This window comes from Akebia trifoliata, chromosome 7, assembly GCF_017979445.1.
Source record: "Akebia trifoliata isolate Shusen 1 chromosome 7, ASM1797944v1, whole genome shotgun sequence".
NCBI classification, from domain to species: domain Eukaryota; kingdom Viridiplantae; phylum Streptophyta; class Magnoliopsida; order Ranunculales; family Lardizabalaceae; genus Akebia; species Akebia trifoliata.
The window spans coordinates 4,087,565-4,110,967 of NC_141381.1; the positions used below are offsets into that span (position 1 = coordinate 4,087,565).

At 41.1% G+C, this 23,403-nt stretch overlaps 3 protein-coding genes across 3 annotated transcripts; all 3 read left to right on the top strand.

The window, feature by feature from the left end:
* Positions 1–1,035: 1,035 nt before the first annotated feature.
* On the top strand, positions 1,036–1,962 carry LOC147398042 (uncharacterized). The gene has a single exon (XM_086448903.1). The coding sequence runs from the start codon at positions 1,036–1,038 to the stop codon at positions 1,960–1,962; it is 927 nt and encodes a 308-aa protein (XP_086305029.1).
* Positions 1,963–1,995: 33 nt separating this feature from the next.
* On the top strand, positions 1,996–2,601 carry LOC147398043 (uncharacterized). Its single transcript, XM_086448904.1, has one exon. It carries the CDS (start codon positions 1,996–1,998, stop codon positions 2,599–2,601), a length of 606 nt encoding a protein of 201 aa, XP_086305030.1.
* Positions 2,602–3,795: 1,194 nt separating this feature from the next.
* Positions 3,796–5,774, top strand: LOC147398044 (uncharacterized). The gene is made up of 2 exons (XM_086448905.1): positions 3,796–4,949; positions 5,060–5,774. The coding sequence occupies exons 1-2, from the start codon at positions 3,796–3,798 to the stop codon at positions 5,772–5,774; spliced, it is 1,869 nt and encodes a 622-aa protein (XP_086305031.1).
* Positions 5,775–23,403: the final 17,629 nt, after the last annotated feature.

Consider the following 23,403-nt stretch of genomic DNA (forward strand, 5'->3'; position numbering starts at 1 on the left):
TCGGGTGCAAATGGATGATCGAGCTCGGACCCTAGTCACCGATGGGTAAGATAGTACGGGTAATGGCAGCATAGGTCAGTTGTACGAATCTGACATATGCGACAGTTGATTGACAGCATTAACAACTCACGTCATCCCAGAAGTGGCAGGGTAGTTGCAACAACTCCTGCAGCTGACATGTCAGGGAGTGAGCTAACTGCCCTAGGTCACCTCAAAGGGTGGCGCAGAAATCGAACCAGATCAATGCCTATGAAAGGAAGAGGGTTATGGGTAAAAGGGGGTGGATTTCTTCTTCTCTAAAAAAAAATTAAATTACATTAATCAATTTGTCTAACTTGATTGTCGGAGTGGGCTGGTTTGCAGGTTCGCCCGAGCTAAGAGAGAAGGAAAGTGTAGAGCAATTTCTAGCATCTACAATTTGGCGCCGTCCGTGGAAAACTTACAAGGAGAAAAACGACCAAGATGGAAAGGGCTAGAGGCGAAAATCGTGGAGAGCCATCAAACCTGCTACCAGCAGACTCGCCTCCAAACGCGCAAGACCCAATGCTTGCAATGTACAACTTACTCACGGAGATGAGAGAGGAAATGCGCAGGGGGTTGGAGAAACAAAATGATGAAATAATGAACATAAGGAGGGAAAATGAGGAGCTCAGGCAAAGGCTAGGTGAGCGTGCGGAGACCGAAGAAGGGCCAGGTGCAGAGCGAAGTAGTGATCATATTGTCCGAGCAGCACAGACAGAGGAAGACTAGACCTAAGATTCAACAGCAGTCAAAACGCAGCAAGGAAGCTCTGAAGTTAAAGAAACAATGACGAGGAAGGAAGTGGAGGAAATGCTCAGGAGGAGAGATGAGGAATTCGCACGAGGGAAGGATCCCGCACAAAAGGTACGGAACGCAATTCGGGAACTCAAAGGGATACCATTCTCGTCGATGATAATGAATTCAGAACCACACAGATCGTTCCACATGCCGAAGTTTGAAACCTATGACGGAACATGAGATCCTATGGACCATATACTGCATTACAGAAGTCAGATGGTGCTGTACCAGAACGATGATCCATTACTCTGCAAGTTATTTCCATCAACCTTGAGGTTCGGGGCCATGATGTGGTTCCAGGCCTTACCAGCTGGGTCCATTACGAACTTTTCCGAGCTAGAGGAAATGTTTGTTGGGCAGTTTGTGCACCTGCGAAGGAAGAAAGTCAGAGTTAATACTCTATTTAACCTTCGACAGGAGCCCGGGGAGAGTATCAGGTCGTTCGTAACTCATTTTCGAACAAAAGCCCTGGATGTAGAAGGCATGGATGAGGAAACAGCCTGCGCGGCGTATATCGCTGCGGTCATCCCGGGAACACGGTTGCATGAGTCCTTGATCAAGTCTGACCCAACTCGTCTGGAAGATTTGTATGCAAAGGTGGAAAAGTACATCCTGGTGGAAGAATCCGTGAAAGGTAGGAAACGAAGCGCTCAGACAGTGGCCAACAGCGAAGGGGGAATGGATGCTACAAAGGTACCGGCCCACCTCGGAGGGGAAGGAAGCAAGAAAAGGCGGAGAGATTCGAACGAGCAGTCATGGTGGAAGAGAGGCCGGGTGTATACCCCGCTCATTGAAAAACTATCCGTGATACTGAGGCACATAAAGGGGGAACCCGATTTCATTCAACCACCACGGGGGTATAAGGGGAAACCCGGAAAACCATACTGCGAGTACCATGAGGCTGAGGATCACCCTACTGAGGACTGTTACAGGCTGCGCCATATCATCCAGGATATAATCGAAGCAAAGAAGCTCAAAGGTTATGTCTCCGCGGGAAGAAGAAGGAGAGGGGAAACTACCGAGAGAGCCGAACGGAAGCCCGAACAAAGAAGGTCGACTAAAGGAGGGCGTCGAGAGACGGAAGAGCGCAAGATAGTCCACACCATCACGGAGGTGTTGGGGGCCGAAGTGCCATCTAGGTAGGTGATTCGGAAGAGAGTAAAAAAGATCCGACATATGGTCGGGGTCAACAGTGTGGCATCAGGAGTACGGGTAGCAGGAACGACGTGCAACGGAGCGGATTCTCGGGCAATTGTGTTCACGGAGGATGACCTGAGGGGAACGGCAAGGCCCCATCAGGACGCACTAGTGATTGCACTCCCAGTAGGAAACGTCGAGCTCCGAAGGATACTGGTGGATTCGGGAAGTGCAGTGGATATTCTTTTCCTGAGAGCTGCAAAGAGGATGGGGGTTTCAAAGAGTTTGGAACTGACACCAACCCTCGTTTATGGGTTCAATGGTGCTACGAGCAGTTCGGTAGAAGAAATCACACTCCCGATCACAGCGGGGTCAAAAGTGGTAATGACGAGATTCGTGGTAATAGATGCAGACTCAGCCTATAACGCGATCCTGGGGCGGAGGTGGATACACGAGATGAAAGCAGTCCCGTCAACCTATCATCAAGTTATTCGTTTCCCAGGTAAAGAAGGAATAGTGGAGATCAGGGGTGACCAGGAGATAGCGCAGAGGTGTTTTCACCTGACCTTGAAACAAGACCGAGGCCCCGAGGCCATTCCTCAAAAGAAGAGAAAGGTGCCACCAACTGGGAATGAAGCTTCATAGCAATTACAGAAGCAGCCACAACAGGAGCAGCGGGTAACAATTGAAGAAGTCGAAGCCGTAGACCTCGGCGATGACGGAGGTCAGCTAGTTAGTATTGGCACCACAATGTTGCAGGAGGAGAAGGCAGCGCTGCTCCAACTTCTGAGGGCAGACAAGGACGTGTTTGCGTGGTCATTGGAGGACATGCCCGGAATAGACCCTTTGGTGGCGTGCCATAGACTAAATGTCGATAAAAGCTTCCGACCTGTTAGACAGAAGCCGAGGAGGTTGTCTCCGCGCCTCAGGCAGGGGATAAATGAGGAAATCGAGAAGCTTTTAAAGGCTGGGTTTATCAGGGAAGTAGAGTACCCAGAGTGGATAGCGAATATAGTGGTAGTACCGAAGAAAGACGGGAGGGTGAGAGTGTGCATCGACTTTACGAACCTAAATAAGGCATGCCCAAAGGATAGCTTCCCACTACCAAGGATCGATAGGTTGGTCGATGCCACTGCTGGTTATGAGAGAATGTCATTTATGGACATATACTTGGGGTATAACCAAATCCCCCTAGCAGTGGAGGACCAGGAACGAACATCATTCATCACCGAGCAAGGGTTGTTCTATTTTAAGGTTATGCCGTTCGGCTTGAGAAATGCCGGGGCCACTTGCCAGAGACGCGTGACAAAGATGTTCGAAGGATTAATCGGGAAGATCGTGGAGGTATATATCGACGATTTACTGGTAAAAAGCAAGAAAGCAGGAGACCATCTGACAGACCTCAAGCAAACTTTTGATCGGCTGAGGAGTTTCGAAATGAAGCTGAATCCGAAGAAGTGTGTTTTCGCGGTTTCCTCTGGGAAATTCCTCGGGCACATTATCACCAGAAGAGGCATTGAGGCCAACCCAGACCAGATCCGGGCATTGGTAGAAATGCCGAGTCCCACTAACCAAAAGCAGGTACAGAAATTGGCAGGGAGAATAGCTGCGCTGAACAGGTTTATCTCCAGGGTATCCGATCGATGCCGTCCGCTCTTCACGTTGTTGCAAAAAGAGAAGAATTTCACCTGGCGTGTAGAGTGCTAGGCAGCGTTCAGCGACCTAAAGAAGTATTTGGGGCAGCCACCGATCCTTAGCTCCCCGGAAGAAGGAGAAGAGTTGGGAATTTACCTGGCAACAAGTTCATCGTCAGTAAGCTCGGTTCTCTTTAAAGTCGATATGGGACGGGAATGCGCTATCTACTATGTCAACAAAACGTTGGGCCTATCGGAGATGAGGTATACTAGGACGGAGAAGGTGGGATTGTCGCTCGTCTACTCAGCACACAAGCTCAGACCTTACTTCCTTTCACACCGTGTCCGAGTTGTGACGGACAGCCCATTGAAAGAGATGATGCACAGATCCGAAAAGTCAAGGAGGATGGCGAGATGGGCTGTAATCCTTGGCGAGTATGACTTACAATTCGAGTCACGGACAGCATTAAAGGGACAGGTATTGGCAGACTTCCTCGTTGATTTCCCGGTTGAAGATCCGAACTGGGAAGAGTTGGAGAACGAAGACGAAGGGGTGAAAGAAGTGGAGTTATGGGACAAGCAGGCAGGCTGGAGAATTCTCGTCAATGGTTCATCGAATTACTCAGGCTCGGGGGTGGGAATAGTACTTGTAACACCAAGCAACGACAGATTGGAAAAGATAATTAAGCTTGGGTATGGGGCATCAAATAATGAAGCTGAGTACGAGGCAGTCATCCACGGGCTGAGAATGGCAAGCAAGTTGAAAATCAGCCGGGTAAAGCTATGTACCGTTTCCCAACTTATAGCAAACCAGTACAATGGGAAGTTTGAAGCAAAGGACGAACGCATGGCGAAGTATCTAGTCTCAGTAAAGCGGGAGATTAAGAAGTTCGACCAAGTGGAGATATGCCAAATACCGAGTGATGAAAATAGGCATGCAGATTCGTTGGCTTACATTGCCTCAATGCTAAGGAAAAAGGAAGGACGGTCTTTACCGATGGAATACCTGCCTAAAGCAAGCATCGAACACGAGGAAAGGGAATGCGCACAGGTTGGAAGAACCTCAGGATGGATAGAAGAGTTCACGCAGTATCTACACTCAAAGGTTCTGCTAACAGACAAGGGGGAAGCCAAAAAATTGCTTCGGCAGGCCGGCAAGTATACTCTCGTTGGGGAGGAGCTGTATAGGATGTCCTTCGGGGGACCACTTCTCAAATGCCTTACTAAGGAAGAATCCGAGCTCATAATGGTGGAAATCCACAAGGGAATCTATGACAATCATTCGAGAGGACGGTCGCTCGCCAATAAAGTTATTAATCAGGGCTACTTTTGGCTCAGGATGCAGGAAGATTGTAAGAAGTACGTAAGGACCTGCGATCAATGCCAAAAACATGCCCCTATGCATCTGCAGCCGGCCAGCGAACTCCATCCTATGAAATCACCCTGGCCATTCTCGATATGGGGTATAGACATCGTTGGACCTCTACCTCGGGGAAAGGGGGTAAGCTATTCATCCTAGTAGCTATAGACTATTTTACTAAATGGGTGGAAGCTGTTCCCCTCACACGGATTAGAGAAGAGGAAGTTATCAAGTTCACTTGGGAGCACATCATAACGCGCTTTGGAATCCCTTACGCGCTGATCTCCGATAATGGAACACAGTTCAAAGGCAACCGCGTGCAATCATACTTCAAGGAATACGGAATCCGATCACTACAATCATCACCAAGGTATCCACAAGGAAATGGCCAAGCTGAAGCATCCAACAAGACAATCCTCGGGAACTTGAAGAAGAAGTTGGCGGAACATAAGGGTAGATGGGTAGACGAGCTACACAGCGTTCTATGGGCATACCGGACCACGGTAAGAAGGGCAACAGGTTTCACCCCGTTCGCACTAGCCAATGGAACGGAAGCCGTTATTCCAACCGAGATACAGGTTCCTACTACGAGGACGCAAGTGGCTGAGACAGAGTTCAACGATGAAATGGTGGCTCGAAATTTGGATTGGTTGGATGAGACGCGAGAAAGGGTCATAGAGAGATTGACACGATACCAACAGGTGTTAAAGAGATCTTATGATAGGAAGGTACGTCACAGGGAGTTCAAAATTGACGATATGGTGTTACGAAAGGTATTTTCCAACACCAAGGAACTTAATAGTGGAAAGCTCGGCTATAACTAGGAAAGACCCTGAAAGCGCCCTCGATCCGCGGGATGCGCGGATCCGCTTTTGACCCTTGAGGTTTGGGAGTCGCCACCTAGTTATTACGGTCTAGGAACCGATTAATGACTCTAAACGGATAAAACTAATCCAAAACAAAAAAAAAACTGAATTCGGGGATCATGTTACGGGATTGGAAGGTGTTAGGCACCAATCCCGCCCGGCCAAAGCCGGTCTCTACTAAATTCCCAAGTAAATTACATTGCTAAAACCTAGATAAAAATAGAAAATAAAAAAAAAAAAAATACCTTTCCGATTCAAAGACTTTATTCCCTCAGATTTGACAAAAAGAGCTCCTTGTACCGTGCTCCCTTACTTCGTTCTGCTTCCGGATTTGACTTCGGATCTCCAAGGCAAGGTATCTCCTTATTTTTGAATTTGAACTCTTCAAGTTCGTTGCGGATTTAGGGATGTTTTTAGAAGGCTTTTGGGTGTTTTCTAGACTAAAATTGAAGGAGAGATGTTAGCTAAGGAGTTGGGACTCCAAAACTAGGGTTTATGGGGGGCTAGGGGAGCTTCTAGACCTACTTATCTTAAGGTTTATTATTTGATACGAAAATAGGGTGTGAGCACCTCTATTTATAGATGTTTTTTAGGGTTGATTTGGATAGAGTTAGTGTTTAATTAGAGATCTTTTAATTATAGTTGTGTTTTAGTTAAAATTATTTTAGGTAGAATTGTGTTTTAATTAGAATTGTTTTAGGTAGGTAGAATTATTTTTTAGTTAGAACTCTATTAGATAGAGTTATTATTTAATTAGATCTCTATTATGACTTTTGGTCTTATTTGATTGACTTTTAATATTTTGACTTTAGTCTTAATTGATTGACTTTTAATATCTTGACTTTAGTCTTGCTTAATTGACTTTAATTTTTGACTTTAGTCTCACTTGATTGACTTTAATACTTTGACTACAGTCTTGCTTGATTGACTTTAAATTTTTGGAGAACCCCCTTCCATTATTTCTTTAATTCTTTGGACCCCCAAATGGAGGAGTCCTTAAAGAAATATCCCACGAACCCTCAACAATTTTGCCTGAGAGTCCGATTAATCGATTTTTTAGGTTCAAAATTTTAAATTAATTTCATTAATGTTTCACTTTAATTATTTAATATTTTATTTATTAATTTCGAATTTTTTAATTATGAAAATTGTGAAATTACCGTTTTGCCCCCGGAGAGGACTTTTCACGTTTTAAGTCGATTTTTAATGTTCTAGGTGTGTTTTAGAATCGATTTTTCGTAAGGAATTCAATGGAAATATTAGTTTTTGTTATTTATGAAGCTTTTTGTGTGAAATGGTTATGAACTTTATGAGGGGTATTTTCGTAATTTTGTCAAATTCTGTGAAAATTGGCTAAACGATTTATTTGGTTTCGATTTATTATTTTATGTGTTTGAATGAGTTTTCCTAAGCGTAACGTAGGCTCTAGGGTTGTTTTGATGTTTAGGGGTATTTTGATAATTTGATAGTTTTTTAGTGATTTTTATCGTGAAGCTTCTTTTTGTCTGAAAAATGATGATTTCTATGTTTCTGGAGTTGTATTTTCCTAACGTAACGTGGTTTCTAAGGTTTTGTTAGTTTGAGATACCTCATCCGGATTTCTGAAACACATGGTAACAAAATAAAGCAATGGAATACACATCCATCATTGGGAATCATTGCGATCGGGTTGACGAGTTGATTAATCAGGCGAGTGCAAAAATGGGGTGTCTACAGATGCCCCTCTTTGGCAGAGGGTTGAAGCAAACTAGATAGCAAATCTATTTTGGTAGATAGTGCGATATCCGAATGCCAAAGCTAGTGACAGTTCATTTTGCAGCCTGATTTAGCAATTCGTCAGGGTGTTCGGATCCTTGAGCGTAAAACTCTCCCCGAACTAAAAGGTTGTCAGGTCCTCAAGCGTGAGCTTTCACTGACAGTGTCAGATCCTTGAATTTTAAAGAATTCTCCTTGACTAAAAAGTGCAAGTGTGAGTGTGTGTACTGTGTGAAACTGAGTAAAAATGTGCCAGGTCCCAGAGATCTTCTCTCACTGACAATAATGATTCAAAATTGTGAAATGTGTTTATGCAACGAAAGCAATCATGGCAAGGTTGAACAATAAAGTAATTGGAGTCATAACAATGTAGGAACTTCGTTAAATCATATTTGAAATTCTTTTTTTAGAGCACGAAAAGGTATGAGTCTCGTTTATAGGACCTGAACCTATTGTAGCCAAGCTTCTCAGGCTAAGGAACTTAAACAATCCTATTAATTCAATATGATTTCAAACAAAGCTAGAGTCTCGTTTCTCAGACTCTGGCTAAGGTTTACAGGAACTTAAACAATCCTATTAAAATTTTAGTCTCGTTTCTCGGACTCGAACTAAGGTTAACAGGCACTTCAAAAAGCCTATGATTCAAAACGTTGGAGTCTCGTTTCTCGGACTCGAACTTAGGTTTATAGGCACTTCAAAAAGCCTATATATTATTCAAAAAGTTGGAGTCTCGTTTCTCGGACTCGAACTTAGGTTTGTAGGCACTTCAAAAAGCCTATTCATTCTATGATTCAAAAAGTTGGAGTCTCGTTCTCGGACTCGAATCCTTAGGTTTGTAGGCACTTCAAAAAGCCTATTCATTCTACGATTCAAAAAATTGGAGTCTCGTTTCTCGGACTCGAACTTAGGTTTGTAGGCACTTCAAAAAGCCTATTCATTCTATGATTCAAAAAGTTGGAGTCTCGTTTCTCGGACTCGAACTTGGGTTTGTAGGAACTTCAAAAAGCCTATTCATTCTATGATTCAACAAGTTGGAGTCTCGTTTCTCGGACTCGAACTTAGGTTTATAGGCACTTAAAAAAGCCTATTCATTCTATGATTCAAAAAGTTGGAGTCTCGTTTCTCGGACTCGAACTTAGGTTTGTAGGCACTTCAAAAAGCCTATTCATTCTATGATTCAACAAGTTGGAGTCTCGTTTCTCGGACTCGAACTTAGGTTTATAGGCACTTCAACAAGCCCATTTATTCTATGATTCAAAAAGTTGGAGTCTCGTTTCTCGGACTCGAACTTACTAAGCCACGTTTCTCGGGCTTAGATTTATAGGAACTTAAACAATCCTATTAATTGATTATATGATTCAAAATCGAGCTCAAAGTTTGAAAGATCAGGCCTTTATTGGCTTATCATGCATCTGGATTCGTAATTATCATTGGGTTTCGCCGGACTTTTAAGCTTTTGTATGATTTTCTTTTTATCATGTGATTAAGAACAAAAACTTTGGAATTAAATGACCTTCAAAAATGCCCCTAGTTTCAAGGTTGGCTTTAATTGGGACTTGACTACGAGACTGATGGAATGGATTACGCTTGAAAAATATGGACTCTGATATATGATAGATAGAAGAACTGACATTCTCTTAAATTTAAGACTCTTAAGATTATCATATGTGCAATAAAGAATTGATCATTTTCTTTCGAATTTCTTTTGAAAAATGCTTGAGCTGGACTTAAAAAATCTTGATAAATATTAGAATAAAAGATCTTACTCTTCAAAGTGGTTGATGATTCTACATCTTTCATTAGCAAACACTTGAACAAGTAAACATACTTTTGAAGATCCTACAATGTTCAAGATGACTTCTGATTTTTTTCGACTTCAATATTGTCTTTGTCGGATGTGAGCTCTTGGCTAAAAGACAAATATCGTGGCTTGAATGGTTATGCAGTTTCTGCACAAGCTTCCTTCTGAATTTTTCTTCTTGACGGGACCTTTCCTCCCATTTGATGATGCCCTAATTTTTGCCTAGATCGCCTCTTTAGGTTTTCAATCTAGCGGACTTTATTTTTCTTTTTCTGATGATGCCTTGATTTTTGCCTAGGTCGCCTTTTCAGGTTTTCAACCTAGCAGACTTTCTTTTTTATGGTTATGCCCTAAATTTTGCCTAAGTCGCCCTTTCAGGTTTTCAACTTAGCGGGCTTCTTTTTTTCTTGATGATCTTATATAACCAACTCGACAACTTCTCAATTCTCTGCACCTTAACCTAGTCAATTAGCATTCAGGAGGACTTAATAGGTGGGCTTAGGATATGATTTAGAAAGAAAAGATATAAGGCTCAACTTCCCAAAATGCCCCTAGTTTGATATTCTCTTTTTTTCTGTCAATTATTTTGATTTTTTTTTTCTAAATGCCCCTAGTTTGGCATTCTTTTCTTTTTATCAATTCTTCTGATTCTTTTTTCTAATGCCCTTAGTTTGGCATTCTTTTCTTTTGAACATTCAATAGTAGATTTCTCTTTTGGATGACACTTTCCTTAAGAGAATACATTTTTCTTTTAATGACCGGGCCTGAAGTAACTTCTCAGGTTGCCTACGTACCCCAAATATTTCTTCTTTTCCTTTTGGGATCAGGTCAAAACGTAGTTCATACTAAGATTCCCTCCCAAGGTTGGTCGGTATGGTTTAAAAAGAAGAGGCTACTGCTTTTATTTTTCTTTTAAAAGGCTGCGAGGGGCTAAAGAAGGTTATATATATATATATATATATATTTTTTGGGTAAGATAGGAAAATGATTCGACCAAAGGAGGCCTCCTTTTGTGAATGATGCTTAACTCGGTCAAAGTTTTAGGAATTCGATATCTGGATTACTCTGTCAACTAAGATTTCCTTTTGGAGAATGAATATTCTTCAGTCTTCTTCTGAGAAAGAGTAATCTTCAGTCTTCTTCTACGGAGTTGAGTGAGACTGAGTTCTTTGTATTTGACATTGACTCGTTCAACTATTTTCAAACTTCAAAAGAAATCTCATATTCTTTTGTGAATGAGAACTTTCTTCACTTGAGTGAAAAACATGGTAGATCCACTTGTAAGTCTTAGCATCTTTGTTGATGCTTTCAGCTATATCATCTTTGACCGATAATCTTCGACTTTGAAGTTCACCCTTGACTATATGTCTTGATCTATATTTTTATGCGATCCATCTATATATCCTTATTAGACCATGCAAGAAATATTGTTGAATTTCTCAAGTAAGTTTATTATGCTCTCATGTTCTCCTGAGGATAATGTATCACCAATTTGCACTTCTTGAGTGTACTCTTTAATTCCAATATTTATCAAATTTGATTAGTGAGCTTTAAGTCATTTCTCATGTTAGATTTTATGTTCACATCATTATTGCACACATGATAATCAAAAGCTTCTTTATTAGAATAAAAAAGAACACAAACTGACAAACCTAAAAAAAAATAAAGATGGCTAACTGAATTCAAAGACTGACGCAATTGAAGCTAAAAAAAAACTAAGAAAACTTAAAAGATGACATCATTATGAATAGAGGGACACAAATCTAAAGTCTATGCCACTTCGGTTATCTTTGATGGATGACTTGAACTTGCCTGCTTTTACTATCTCTTCATATTTTGATTCAAGCCTCTGTCATATGCGCGACAATCCGTTGCTTCAATAATTTCCCTGTTCTTCAATTCTGTCGTTGCCTTAGGGTAGTTGTGCTCATTCTGGCATGGAACGAATGCACTGTTAAGACCCATTGGGTGAATGAAGGAAACTGGATCAATTGATTCGGGTTTGGATATGGATATTAGGTTCAGAGTAGGAGGGGGTTGATTTTGAAAAGTAGGCAAAGGGTTAGTCTTAACATTGGGAGTAGTAGGAGTGGGTATGGTGACTTTTCCTTGCTCAATAAGGTCTTGGATAGCATGTCTGAGAGTAATTCATGACCAGGCATCTGATGGAATTCACAGAATTGCCCATTATCCATGTTTGGAGGAAGAGGATTAAGCAAATGCTTAGGTTGTAAAGGCGTCAACAATCCCCTTTTCATCAATTTTTGATAAGCAACACTAAGGGACATTCCAAGATTGGCAAACTGTCTCCTAGGCTTAGTTTGTGAAGGTTGAGTAGCTTGAGGAGATAGTGCGAATGAGGTGTTGGCCACTTGTAAGGAATTGACATTAGGCTTGAAATGTTTGGGTTTTGACTCAGACGAGTTACCAAAAAGTCCCGAAGAGTAGGCATCCTCAACTTGATTTCCAGCCTCAAGGAGGGATTGAAAAGTAGGAAGGTACTGAGGCATCAAGTACTTGGCATAATTTGGAGTGAGATTCCTGAGGATAATCTTAACTTGTTCCTTCTCTTGAGGTCGGTCCCACAGTTGAGCGGCTTTAGCTCTCCATCGAGTAATGAACTCAGTGAAAGTTTCCCCAGGTTTTTGTTTAGTAGTTTCTAAATCTCTTCTTGTGAGTTCAATATCCGTGTTGAATGAATATCGACCAATAAACTCTTTCATCAATTCATGCCATGTCTTACCCGAGATGAGTCCAATGACATTAACCAGCGTAGTGCAGGACCTGTCAGGGTTCTTTGAAAAAGTTGAGCCATCTGTTCTTCACTTAGACCCTGAGATTGCATTATGCCGACATATACTTTTAAGTGAGTCCCAGGGCATCCAATACCGTCAAACTTCTATATCTGGTATTGTGAACTTTTCTGGTAGACGGACCGTGGGAAACAAGGTCATTGACCCTAATCCAAGAGTAAGATCATCAGGGTCTTTGATGTTCTTCAAAGCAGTTTCAACTTGAGTTATTCGATGAGCTAGGACAGGGTCGACATGTAAATGATCATCTTCTTGGTTTTCAACGAGGTCAAACACATCCTGAGGTTCTATAGCTTTATCTTTTCCCTTTTCAATTTTCAGGGATTCAATTTGTGTTTGGACAGAGGCAATAATCTGGGCTTGAAAAGATTCTAAAATCTGACGGAGCGCAGCTTCATCCATGGTACTCGTTTCTTCTTGTGGCAATGATTGACTACTTGGCAATGGTACTCTAGAAAGACGACTCTTTTCACGGATCCAAAGTGGTACAGATGGAGGTTTAGAACGTTTAGGACCAATTATCACCTGATTGGAAGTAAACCAAGGTTAACTATTGACTCTAAAGGTTTGACTCTTAACCACATGATTTAAGTTTTGATATAAAATAGCCCAAGTCTGACGGAAAATCGAATCCAAATGCACCATAAGTCTATAGTGACCCAGAAACTGAGAAAGGTTAGATGCGGGTCTACCCCTGATTGGGATTGAACCTTTGATCAGATAAATTAATTTGATCTTAAGATAGAATCTTTCTAGATAAAGTGGTCTGGATATTTAAAAGTGAAACCAATTAGTCCAACTGATTTGGTATTGATCAATTTGTCCATTGGGTCAACTGGTTTAAGTGGTTCAAATTAATCAGTACATTTCACCGATTGGGTAGGACCGATATTGCGGGTTTTGTTTGATTATTCTGGATCGGTCCGCCCACCTACCTGTTGGTTGGATTGAATAAAGCAACCCGGGAACACCCATAGTCAGTTCGGGTCGTGACCTACAAGGAAGGTTTCTAGACTCTAAGCTTACTACGTGCAATGCATTTCATCTGGCCACCCTTACCCAAATACACCTATATACCTCTCGATACGTGGTGACTTGGTTTGATATACCGTATAGGTGATAATCTAAAATCTCAACTCACTTCTCTGAAGCCAAAAACAGCCAGTTTGATCTCCAGTTGAGAGGTGGCGCACAATGCTGAGCAAGGGCCCACTTAAATACCTCTCGTCTAGAATAGACGTAGTCTATCCCCCTCGTACAGTAGGGTACAGCGGGGCAAGATCTTGCTTAGGCACCGATTTTGACCAAAAAGTGCAATTGATATACTTAGATTATCTTTTTATACCTACGGGTACGAGTCAAGAGTTGTAGCTTTCATAAATGGTTTGGCATCCCACGAGGGGACCAACCACGTATTAGTACTACGTTGGCAATCGAGACATGTGACTGTGTGGCTTACAATAGGACAAAGGCTCAGGTTGCCCCAGCCTGGGTGCATCAACATACTTCTCAGAATCACCTGATTAGATGGTATTGATGCCCCCAGTTTGATATACCCTAAGGTACGTGACTGGAGTTGTGGATTTCATGAATGACGTCGCATCTCCGAAGAGACCGGGCCACGCACTAGTGCCACGTTGGCTAAATGGGACGTGTAAGTGAGTAAAACAGTAAACGTGCATGTGGTGTGTGCAAAACAGGGTGGGGTGTGCCCGGGACCTTTTTCAAACAAATGGGCCCATGGATCCAATCAAACCAATCATACATTCAATCAAAACCAAAATCATTCAAATCATATGAATATTCAATTAAGATCACATTATTCTCATCACATAAGCACATTAACATTACGATCAACATCAATCATGTATTTCAAGCAAGATCATGGTAAATTAATCAATAAATATGGCATATGATAATGATCAAACAAACATTGCAATAGGCATAATTTTTATAATTTTTAAGGTCCAATCAATGATCACTTTTTGGTGATCCAAAATAAATCGAGATTCCAATAGGTGTTACATTGATGATAGAATGACAATGGTTGAGATGAGCTCACTCTCAAGAACATTAATTGTGCCAACATTAGATAAATTCAGATTTTCTGTAAATTAGGAAAATACAATCTGAACTTGCATCGATGATATCTAAGGCTCCCGATAACGAAATCGAGTGAAATCAAGTTCTAAATTAATCTACTCGATGAGATCTACATTTTATTAATAGGTGCCTAGACTTAATTCTCACCAGAATGTTCTGTAAAAAAGTTTTAACGTTGCTGTCCCAACTTTCATTCAGAAATAATTTCAGATTTACAGATTGAATTTGCATCGATGATATCTAAGGCTTCCGATAACGAAATTGAGTGAACTCAGATTCTAAATTAATCTACTCGACGAGATCTACATTTTATTAAAAGGTTCCCAGACTTAATTCTCACTAGAAAAGTTTTAACGTTGCTGTCCCAACTTTCATTCAGAAATAATTCCAGATTTACAGATTGAACTTGCATCGATGATATCTAAGGCTTCCGATAACGAAATTGAGTGAACTCAGATTCTAAATTAATCTACTCGACGAGATCTACATTTTATTAAGAGGTTCCCAGACTTAGTTCTCACTAGAATATTCTGTAAAAAAGTTTTAACGTTGCTGTCCCAACTTTCATTCAGAAATAATTTCAGATTTACAGATTGAACTTGCATCGATGATATCTAAGGCTTCCGATAACGAAATTGAGTGAACTCAGATTCTAAATTAATCTACTCGACGAGATCTATATTTTATTAAGAGGCTCCCAAACTTAATTCTCACTAGAATATTCTCTAAAAATGTTTTAATATTTCTGTCCAACCTCCATCATTCCATCATTTTCATAGGTTAATTTGAATCTTTCATTATTTAGGAGTCATCAAAAAGTGATCCTTAATTGGAAAAAAAATGCAATACCCAAAATCATCTACAATAAAAAAAAATAATAATAAAGAAAAAAATAAAATAAAATAAATCCAACTAAATAAAAAAACTAGGTCATCTTGGCAATGCTCCCATACTTGGGGTTTTTCAAGTTTGATCCTCAATAGTCCCCAGTGGAGTCGCCACTGAAAGCGCCCTCGATCCGCGGGATGCGCGGATCCGCTTTTGACCCTTGAGGTTTGGGAGTCGCCACCTAGTTATTACGGTCTAGGAACCGATTAATGACTCTAAACGGATAAAACTAATCCAAAACAAAAAAAAAAACTGAATTCGGGGATCATGTTACGGGATTGGAAGGTGTTAGGCACCAATCCCGCCCGGCCAAAGTCGGTCTCTACTAAATTCCCAAGTAAATTACATTGCTAAAACCTAGATAAAAATAGAAAATAATAAAAAAAAATACCTTTCCGATTCAAAGACTTTATTCCCTCAGATCTGACAAAAAGAGCTCCTTGTACCGTGCTCCCTTGCTTCGTTCTGCTTCCGAATTTGACTTCGGATCTCCAAGGCAATGTATCTCCTTATTTTTGAATTTGAACTCTTCAAGTTCGTTGCGGATTTAGGGATGTTTTTAGAAGGCTTTTGGGTGTTTTCTAGACTAAAATTGAAGGAGGGATGTTAGCTAAGGAGTTGGGACTCCAAAACTAGGGTTTATGGAGGGTTAGGGGAGCTTCTAGACCTACTTATCTTAAGGTTTATTATTTGATACGAAAATAGGGTGTGAGCACCTCTATTTATAGATGTTTTTTAGGGTTGATTTGGATAGAGTTAGTGTTTAATTAGAGATCTTTTAATTATAGTTGTGTTTTAGTTAAAATTATTTTAGGTAGAATTGTGTTTTAATTAGAATTGTTTTAGGTAGAATTATTTTTTAGTTAGAACTCTATTAGATAGAGTTATTATTTAATTAGATATCTATTATGACTTTTGGTCTTATTTGATTGACTTTTAATATTTTGACTTTAGTCTTAATTGATTGACTTTTAATATCTTGACTTTAATCTTGCTTAATTGACTTTAATTTTTGACTTTAGTCTCACTTGATTGACTTTAATACTTTGACTACAGTCTTACTTGATTGACTTTAAATTTTTGGAGAACCCCCTTCCATTATTTCTTTAATTCTTTGGACCCCCAAATGGAGGGGTCCTTAAAGAAATATCCCACGAACCCTCAACAATTTTGCCTGAGAGTCCGATTAATCGATTTTTTAGGTTCAAAATTTTAAATTAATTTCATTAATGTTTCACTTTAATTATTTAATATTTTATTTATTAATTTTGAATTTTTTAATTATGAAAATTGTGAAATTACCGTTTTGCCCCCGGAGAGGACTTTTCACGTTTTAAGTCGGTTTTTAATGTTCTAGGATGTTTTAGAATCGATTTTTCGTAAGGAATTCAATGGAAATATTAGTTTTTGTTATTTATAAAGCTTTTTGTGTGAAATGGTTATGAACTTTATGAGGGGTATTTTCGTAATTTTGTCGAATTCTGTGAAAATTGGCTAAACGATTTATTTGGTTTCGATTTATTATTTTATGTGTTTGAATGAGTTTTCCTAAGCGTAACGTAGGCTCTAGGGTTGTTTTGATGTTTAGGGGTATTTTGGTAATTTGATAGTTTTTTAGTGATTTTTATCGTGAAGCTTCTTTTTGTCTGAAAAATGATGATTTCTATGTTTCTGGAGTTGTATTTTCCTAACGTAACGTGGTTTCTAAGGTTTTGTTAGTTTGAGATACCTCATCCGGATTTCTGAAACACATCTGGTAACAAAATAAAGCAATGGAATACACATCCATCATTGGGAATCATTGCGATCGGGTTGACGAGTTGATTAATCAGGCGAGTGCAAAAATGAGGTGTCTACAGACCCTACATCGTGCGTAAAGTCGTGGAAACAGGCGCGTACTACTTGGAGATATCGGCAGGGGATGTAATTCAATCGCCATGGAATGTATTCAACTTGAAGAAATATTATCAATAAACAATACTCTTTGCATCTATGCTTAATTGTTTGAGCAAAAGCCTTGGTCCCACCACGAGGACCAAGCCCAACTGAGGAGTGGGACTAAGGGTAAAGCCTATGCCCCTCAACAAGAGCCGAGCCCAACTGAGGAGTTGGTTCGGTGTTAAAGCCTTGGCCCCTTAACAGGAGCCGAACCCAACTAAGGAGTTGGTTCGGAGCTAAATCCTTGACCCCTTCACAGGGGCCAAGCCCAACTAAGGAGTTGGTCCAAGGACAAAGCCTCGACTCCTTAACAGGAACCGTGCCCAACTGAGGAGTTGGTTCGAAGCTAAAGACTTGGCCCCTTCACGGGAGCCAAGCCCAACTAAGGAGTTGGTCCAAGGACAAAGTCTCGACCCCTTAACAGGAGCCGAGCTCAACTGAGGAGTTGGTTCGGAGCTAAAGACTTGGCCCCTTCACGGGAGCCAAGTCCAACTGATGAGTTGGTTCGGTGTTAAAGCCTTGGCCCCTTAACAGGAGCCGAGCCCAACTGAGGAGTTGGTTCGGAGCTAAAGCCTTGACCCCTTCACAGGGGCCAAACCCAACTAAGGAGTTGGTCCAAGGACAAAGCCTCGGCCCCTTAACAGGAGCCGAGCCCAACTGATGAGTTGGTTCGGAGCTAAAGACTTGGCCCCTTCATTGGAGCCAAGCCCAACTAAGGAGTTGGTCTAAGGACAAAGCCTCGACCCTTAACGGGAGCCGAGCCTAACTGATGAGTTGGTTCGGAGCTAAAGCCTTGGCCCCATCACGGGAGCCAAGCCCAACTGAGGAGTTGGCCTAAGGCAAAACCTCGGCCCCTCAACAGGAGCTGAGATTAAGTGAATCCCAATATAAAAACAAATAGGAAAAGAAGAAGAATGATCAGATAATGCCAAAGTTGCAAAAAGTAATTCTATTAATGTGAAAGAGGGTTACATTACAAAAATCGTACTACAAAAAAAAAGAGAAGAGAAGAAGAAAAATTATGCATCTGCTTCGATCGCGACCACGGCATCATCGGGGGCTTGGTCGTCAGCTGGTGCAACTGGAGCTTCGAGACTCGGCTCGGGAGCAGCGGTTGGTACAGCATCTGGGGTCACCTCCGGCCTCTTTGCAGCGGCCTCAGCTTTCAGTAGCTTCGCCTTTAGCTTGCTGTAAGCTGCCTCCCAGGCTTCCTCTGAAGAGTCCAGTTGGGCTAGGAGGGAACTAAGCTGATCTTGGAGCGCTCTCTCCTGCTCCGCCTCTTTCGCCCTCACTAGCTTTTCCAGGGAAGAGATCTTCCCCTCCGCCAGAGCCAGCTTATCCTTATTCTGCTCCAGCTCGGACAGTGCGCTATCCAAGCTTGATTGGAGCTTTTGGGAATTGGCCGCAGCCGCATCCTTTTCAGCCTGTAGCTGAAGAAGGCGACCTTCCGCGGCTCGAAGGCTGTCCACGGAAGCATTACGGGATTCCACGAGCTTGGCCACGGCGTGTTGCACCTGGTAAGGAAGAAGAAAATGATTTAAACAGAGGGACGAACCGGAAATAAATATCGAATCAAGAGAAATAAAAGATAAAGAGCTTACCACTGCCAAGGCTCGGAATGCATCGTTCGAAAATTTTGCCGAACCACCAGCAAAACTCCTGCGGACTTTCTCCACGTCTCGCGGGAGCGCAGACGCATCGAAGATCGCCCTTGCTACGGTCGGGTCGGACAAAGCAGAGTCCCTGTCCGACACCGGCCTACCCCTAACTGTGGGTTGAACCACCCAGGGGGAAGGAGGCGCGACCCCCCTCTGCACCGATCCAGCCGAGGATGCCTGCGATGGCTCGGCTAGATGGCAGGTCCCCTCGGGAATCTGAGGAGGGGGCAGCTGGAACACCAGGGCCGGAGTGCGGGGCCCCCTTCTTATCCTCTTGAGAAGAGGTTGGTGGTCTTCCTCTTCTTCCTCCTCAGGATCGGCGCGCCCCACCCCGGGAGTCACAGTGGTTAGGGTGGGGGGAACCTCAGCAACTTCCTCCTCAGAGTCGGAGCCAAGAACTGGTGGGGGACATTTAGATTGCAAGGCCATTTCGGTTGGGCGGATTGACGGAGGAAGAAAAGCCGTGGCTTGATTGTATAAGTCGGGGTTGGAGAAAAGGTGGGTGATCACCACGGAATCTTCTGGAAATTTGTCCTTGGTCGGACCTGCATAAGTCGGACGGCACGAAGTCAGTCTCTAGATAAGAAAATAGAAAAGAACGAGAGGAGAAACACTTGGTAGCACTCACCGTGGGTGTTGAAGGAGGAGTAAGCCAGGGAGGGGAGCTCGTCGCCTGGTGCACTCTCCCACTGACCGGACAACTGTATCGGGAACAAGAACCACTCCTTGTCCGAGTCGGGTAACTCGACCAAGGAAGGCTTCCCTCTCCTCTTCGATAGATAGAAGAAGCCCGGCCGGTTCGGGCACTTCTTCAGAACAAATTGGGCCCTGATGTCCCAGAGCCCTAGCTGGAGGCCGTCCTCCAGCCTGCCGTTCATGTGCTCGAAGGCGCTAATAAGTCGAAAGAAATTTCCGCTCATTTGGCCAGGAGCTCTTCGATAAAAATTCAGAACCTCCCGAGTCAACCTACTTAGAGGGACTCTGAGGCCTGCTCTAAATTGGCCCCAGTGTACCACTGTGGTACTTGGAGGGCCCTCCCTGAAAAGCGTGGCCTCGTCCACGTAGGACAGGCCCACACTGGCAGGGACACCGAATGTGCCCCTAACCACCTCTAATGGAGGACAGGCAGGGGAATGAGATTTCCCCTTGGCCATGTGGGTGGAATAACAAAGGGATGAGAGGAGAAACTAGAGGAGAGGGGTGGCCTTGACTCTGTTACCTTTTCTTCAACTTCTTCTTCGAAGGGAACTGGAAACTGGTCACTGAGTAGCTGATGACCGGATGGCACGGCAAAGGCGCGGCAAAGGCTTAGCAAAGGCACAACGGACGCACGAGCGGAGTAAATGGGACATAGTAACGGCAAGAAGTGTGAAAGTGAAGGTAAAAATGGGAAACGAATAGGGTATTTATAGACCAGAGAGGCCTCGAGATCTGCAAATGAAATCATCGGTTAAGATCTCTTAAGCGAACAATGATGGGGTATTAATTGCTGAGAGATCCGATATGGCCGTTCGAAATTCGCACACGAATCAAGCTATTCTCAGAACGCCACGTGTACTTTGTACATAATTGCGCTGTATAACCCAGCAGACATTGCACATCTCACGAGAGTAGCTCTACCAACCGCCGCCTTCGAAAAACGAAAAGGCTAGGTGACGATTTGCCATAACGAAATCATTAATCCTAACTAAGAGCCCATGAGAGGCCGTCACGTGTCAACTTTTCGGTTTCTTATTAATATTCTCGAGCACCCGAGCGATCCGCACGAATCCTCGAGAGGGGGTATTGTGGGGGAAATTCTGAATTATGGACACGTGGCAGGAATTTGAGCTCGGAAGTATCTCCAAAGCTCGGATGGACTGATATGTACGCCCGGTAGATTGAACTTCTCGGGTGCAAATGGATGATCGAGCTCGGACCCTAGTCACCGATGGGTAAGATAGTACGGGTAACGGCAGCATAGGTCGGTTGTACGGATCTGACATATGCGACAGTTAATTGACAGCATTAACAACTCATGTCATCCCAGAAGTGGCAGGATAGTTGCAACAACTCTTGTAGCTGACATGTCAGGGAGTGAGCTAACTGCCCTAGGTCACCTCAAAGGGTGGCGTAGAAATCGAATCAGATCAATGCCTATAAAAGGAAGAGGGTTATGGGTAAAAGGGGGTGGATTTCTTCTTCTCTAAAAAAAAACTAAATTACATTGATCAATTTGTCTAACTTGATCGTCGGAGTGGGCTGGTTTGCAGGTCCGCCCGAGCTAAGAGAGAAGGAAAGTGTAGAGCAATTTCTAGCATCTACATTTCTTATCTAAGTTTGATGTACCTTTGTAGTTAGGGGTGTATGAGGTTTTGAGATGGATTATTGAAGTTAACTTACGCTTATTGGATTTTTTTACACCGATTTGATGAATAAAAATGGTGGGTTCTTGTTTTAAAGACTTCAATTATTAATTGATTTAGAAACATTTATCCTTAATGTTGTTGATTTCATAGAACATGTTTTAGAAGTTTTGTAACTCGAACATGTATATATTTATATTTTTTTAAAATTTTATTTTATTTTTTAGCAAGTCATTATAGCTGTTGTCGTTAGTCGACGCAAGGAGCAAAAACAAAAGGATAACTACTTTATAATGTCACATACGCTACTTAGACTTCACATTAGGTTCTTATATTTTTTTAAGGATTAAGTTTTGGAAGTAAACTTAATTATAGCTTTGGTCTTATAGCATTCGAATGATAGAGTATTTATTTTAGATGTTATCGCTGGAACTACTGAATAGGACTGTAGAAAACTCATTTGCTACCCTCTGTTTTGTAAAACTATTATAAATACCAAACCGTGGTTTTACAATCCTCTTCTATTTGAACCCCAATTTGTGCAATAGTGCAATAACTTTGTTTTATATTTTCATAATAAGAAGTAAATATTTGAGGTATTATGTTTCATTTCAAAAGAAAATGCTGTGTTGAAAGTAAAAGTTGGTGTGCAAATAAAATATATGGATGCTTCGACTGAAGTTCCCCACGTGAGTTCTAGATAGGAGGTCGACCCACAAAAACTTCGTAGAATCAGTCACATCATTATACGACAAGTAAACAAGTACTCTTATAAAGAGGAATTTATAATGCAAAAATGCTCTCTCATTAGATTTAAGTTTACGATGATCAATGTTTTTTTAAAACACTTTCCTTAATAAGATTTTATGTCTTAATTAGGGTCGTTTTGCTAAATCGGATTATTAAATTAGTAATCCAACACCACAACCCTATACATTTCATGGAAAAACTCATTTGAAAAAAACAAAAATTGGACTTCTTCCAAGGTTTTGAAAATGGACAGCTACTGAACTTTTACAGAACTCCCAAATTTAAAATTAAAGTTTAAAGGTGATTTTTTATTTTATTTTTTGATTGTAAAGTTCATAGAATTTTGTCCCTTACATCCTTGTGGCATTGAATAATATTTTTGGATGCTACAAGATGAGGTCAACTACCTTAGTAAGAGTTGGTATCTTACTAAGGTAGTAAGGCTACTCAGGCTCATGTTTTTTTTTTAAATAAAAATAAAAATTACAAACATACAATCCCACGACCACGGTGGCTAAAATACATTTTTTTTATATTAAATTATCTTAAAAATTGGTTTATTTAAAATTTAAAATTAAAAAATACATTTAAAATAAATTAAATAATAAAATATAATTCAAAATTATCCACGAAAAATTTATCAAAATATGAGTAAAAGTCATCAATCAAATCACGTCCATTGTTAGCAATTCAAAATACAGTAAAAACTCTATTCGTAAAAATTCAAGTTCTATTCAATTTTGAATTGCAAAAATTCGATAAACGAAAAATATATGGCATATGCTTTATACGTGTATTATCCATCTCATTTCAAAACTTCGAAAACCAAAAATTCAGTAATATAACAGTGATGTTAATAGTGATGAGGACATCGGTGATGGTGAATGTGATCATATAGTGGTGATGGTAATAATTATGGTGGTGATAATGAAGGCATTGAGATTATTGTTCTATTGATTTATAAGAGAAGACCAAAGTCAATGGATAAATAATTAGTTTGGGAAATTTATGTGGTATCTCCAATAAATGTAGATGGGCATGCTATTATTTTTTTAATAATGAAAGGGATATATATTTGTTAGGCAAAAAAGTGGATCGCTTCAAAGTAGAACTTGTGTTGCACGTTACAACTTTACACTTTACAACATACAACAAGTTGTAATATTATATTTTTTAGATTGAGATTTTTAAAAATTCGTAAAAAAAAAAAATGGTTTATTCCTTTTTAACTTAAAATACGCAAATTATTCATAATAAGTCAATAATCCAAAGTATGCTACTTTCATTTTTTTTATATTTTTAAATCAAGAATTTTTCGAGAATTAAACGAGATTGCTAACAAGGGTCATGTCTATACATATGGATCCACCAAAAAATCAGTTTTTAGGTGAGTTGTGAGTAATTTAGGATTGGCAATGGGTCGGATAATACCTGCTTACCCGACTTATCCTATTTGAGTTATTCGAGTATGAGTACAAGTATTTTATCGAATTAAGAATTCGAGTAAATTTATCCTCAATTATTTTTATCCAAATA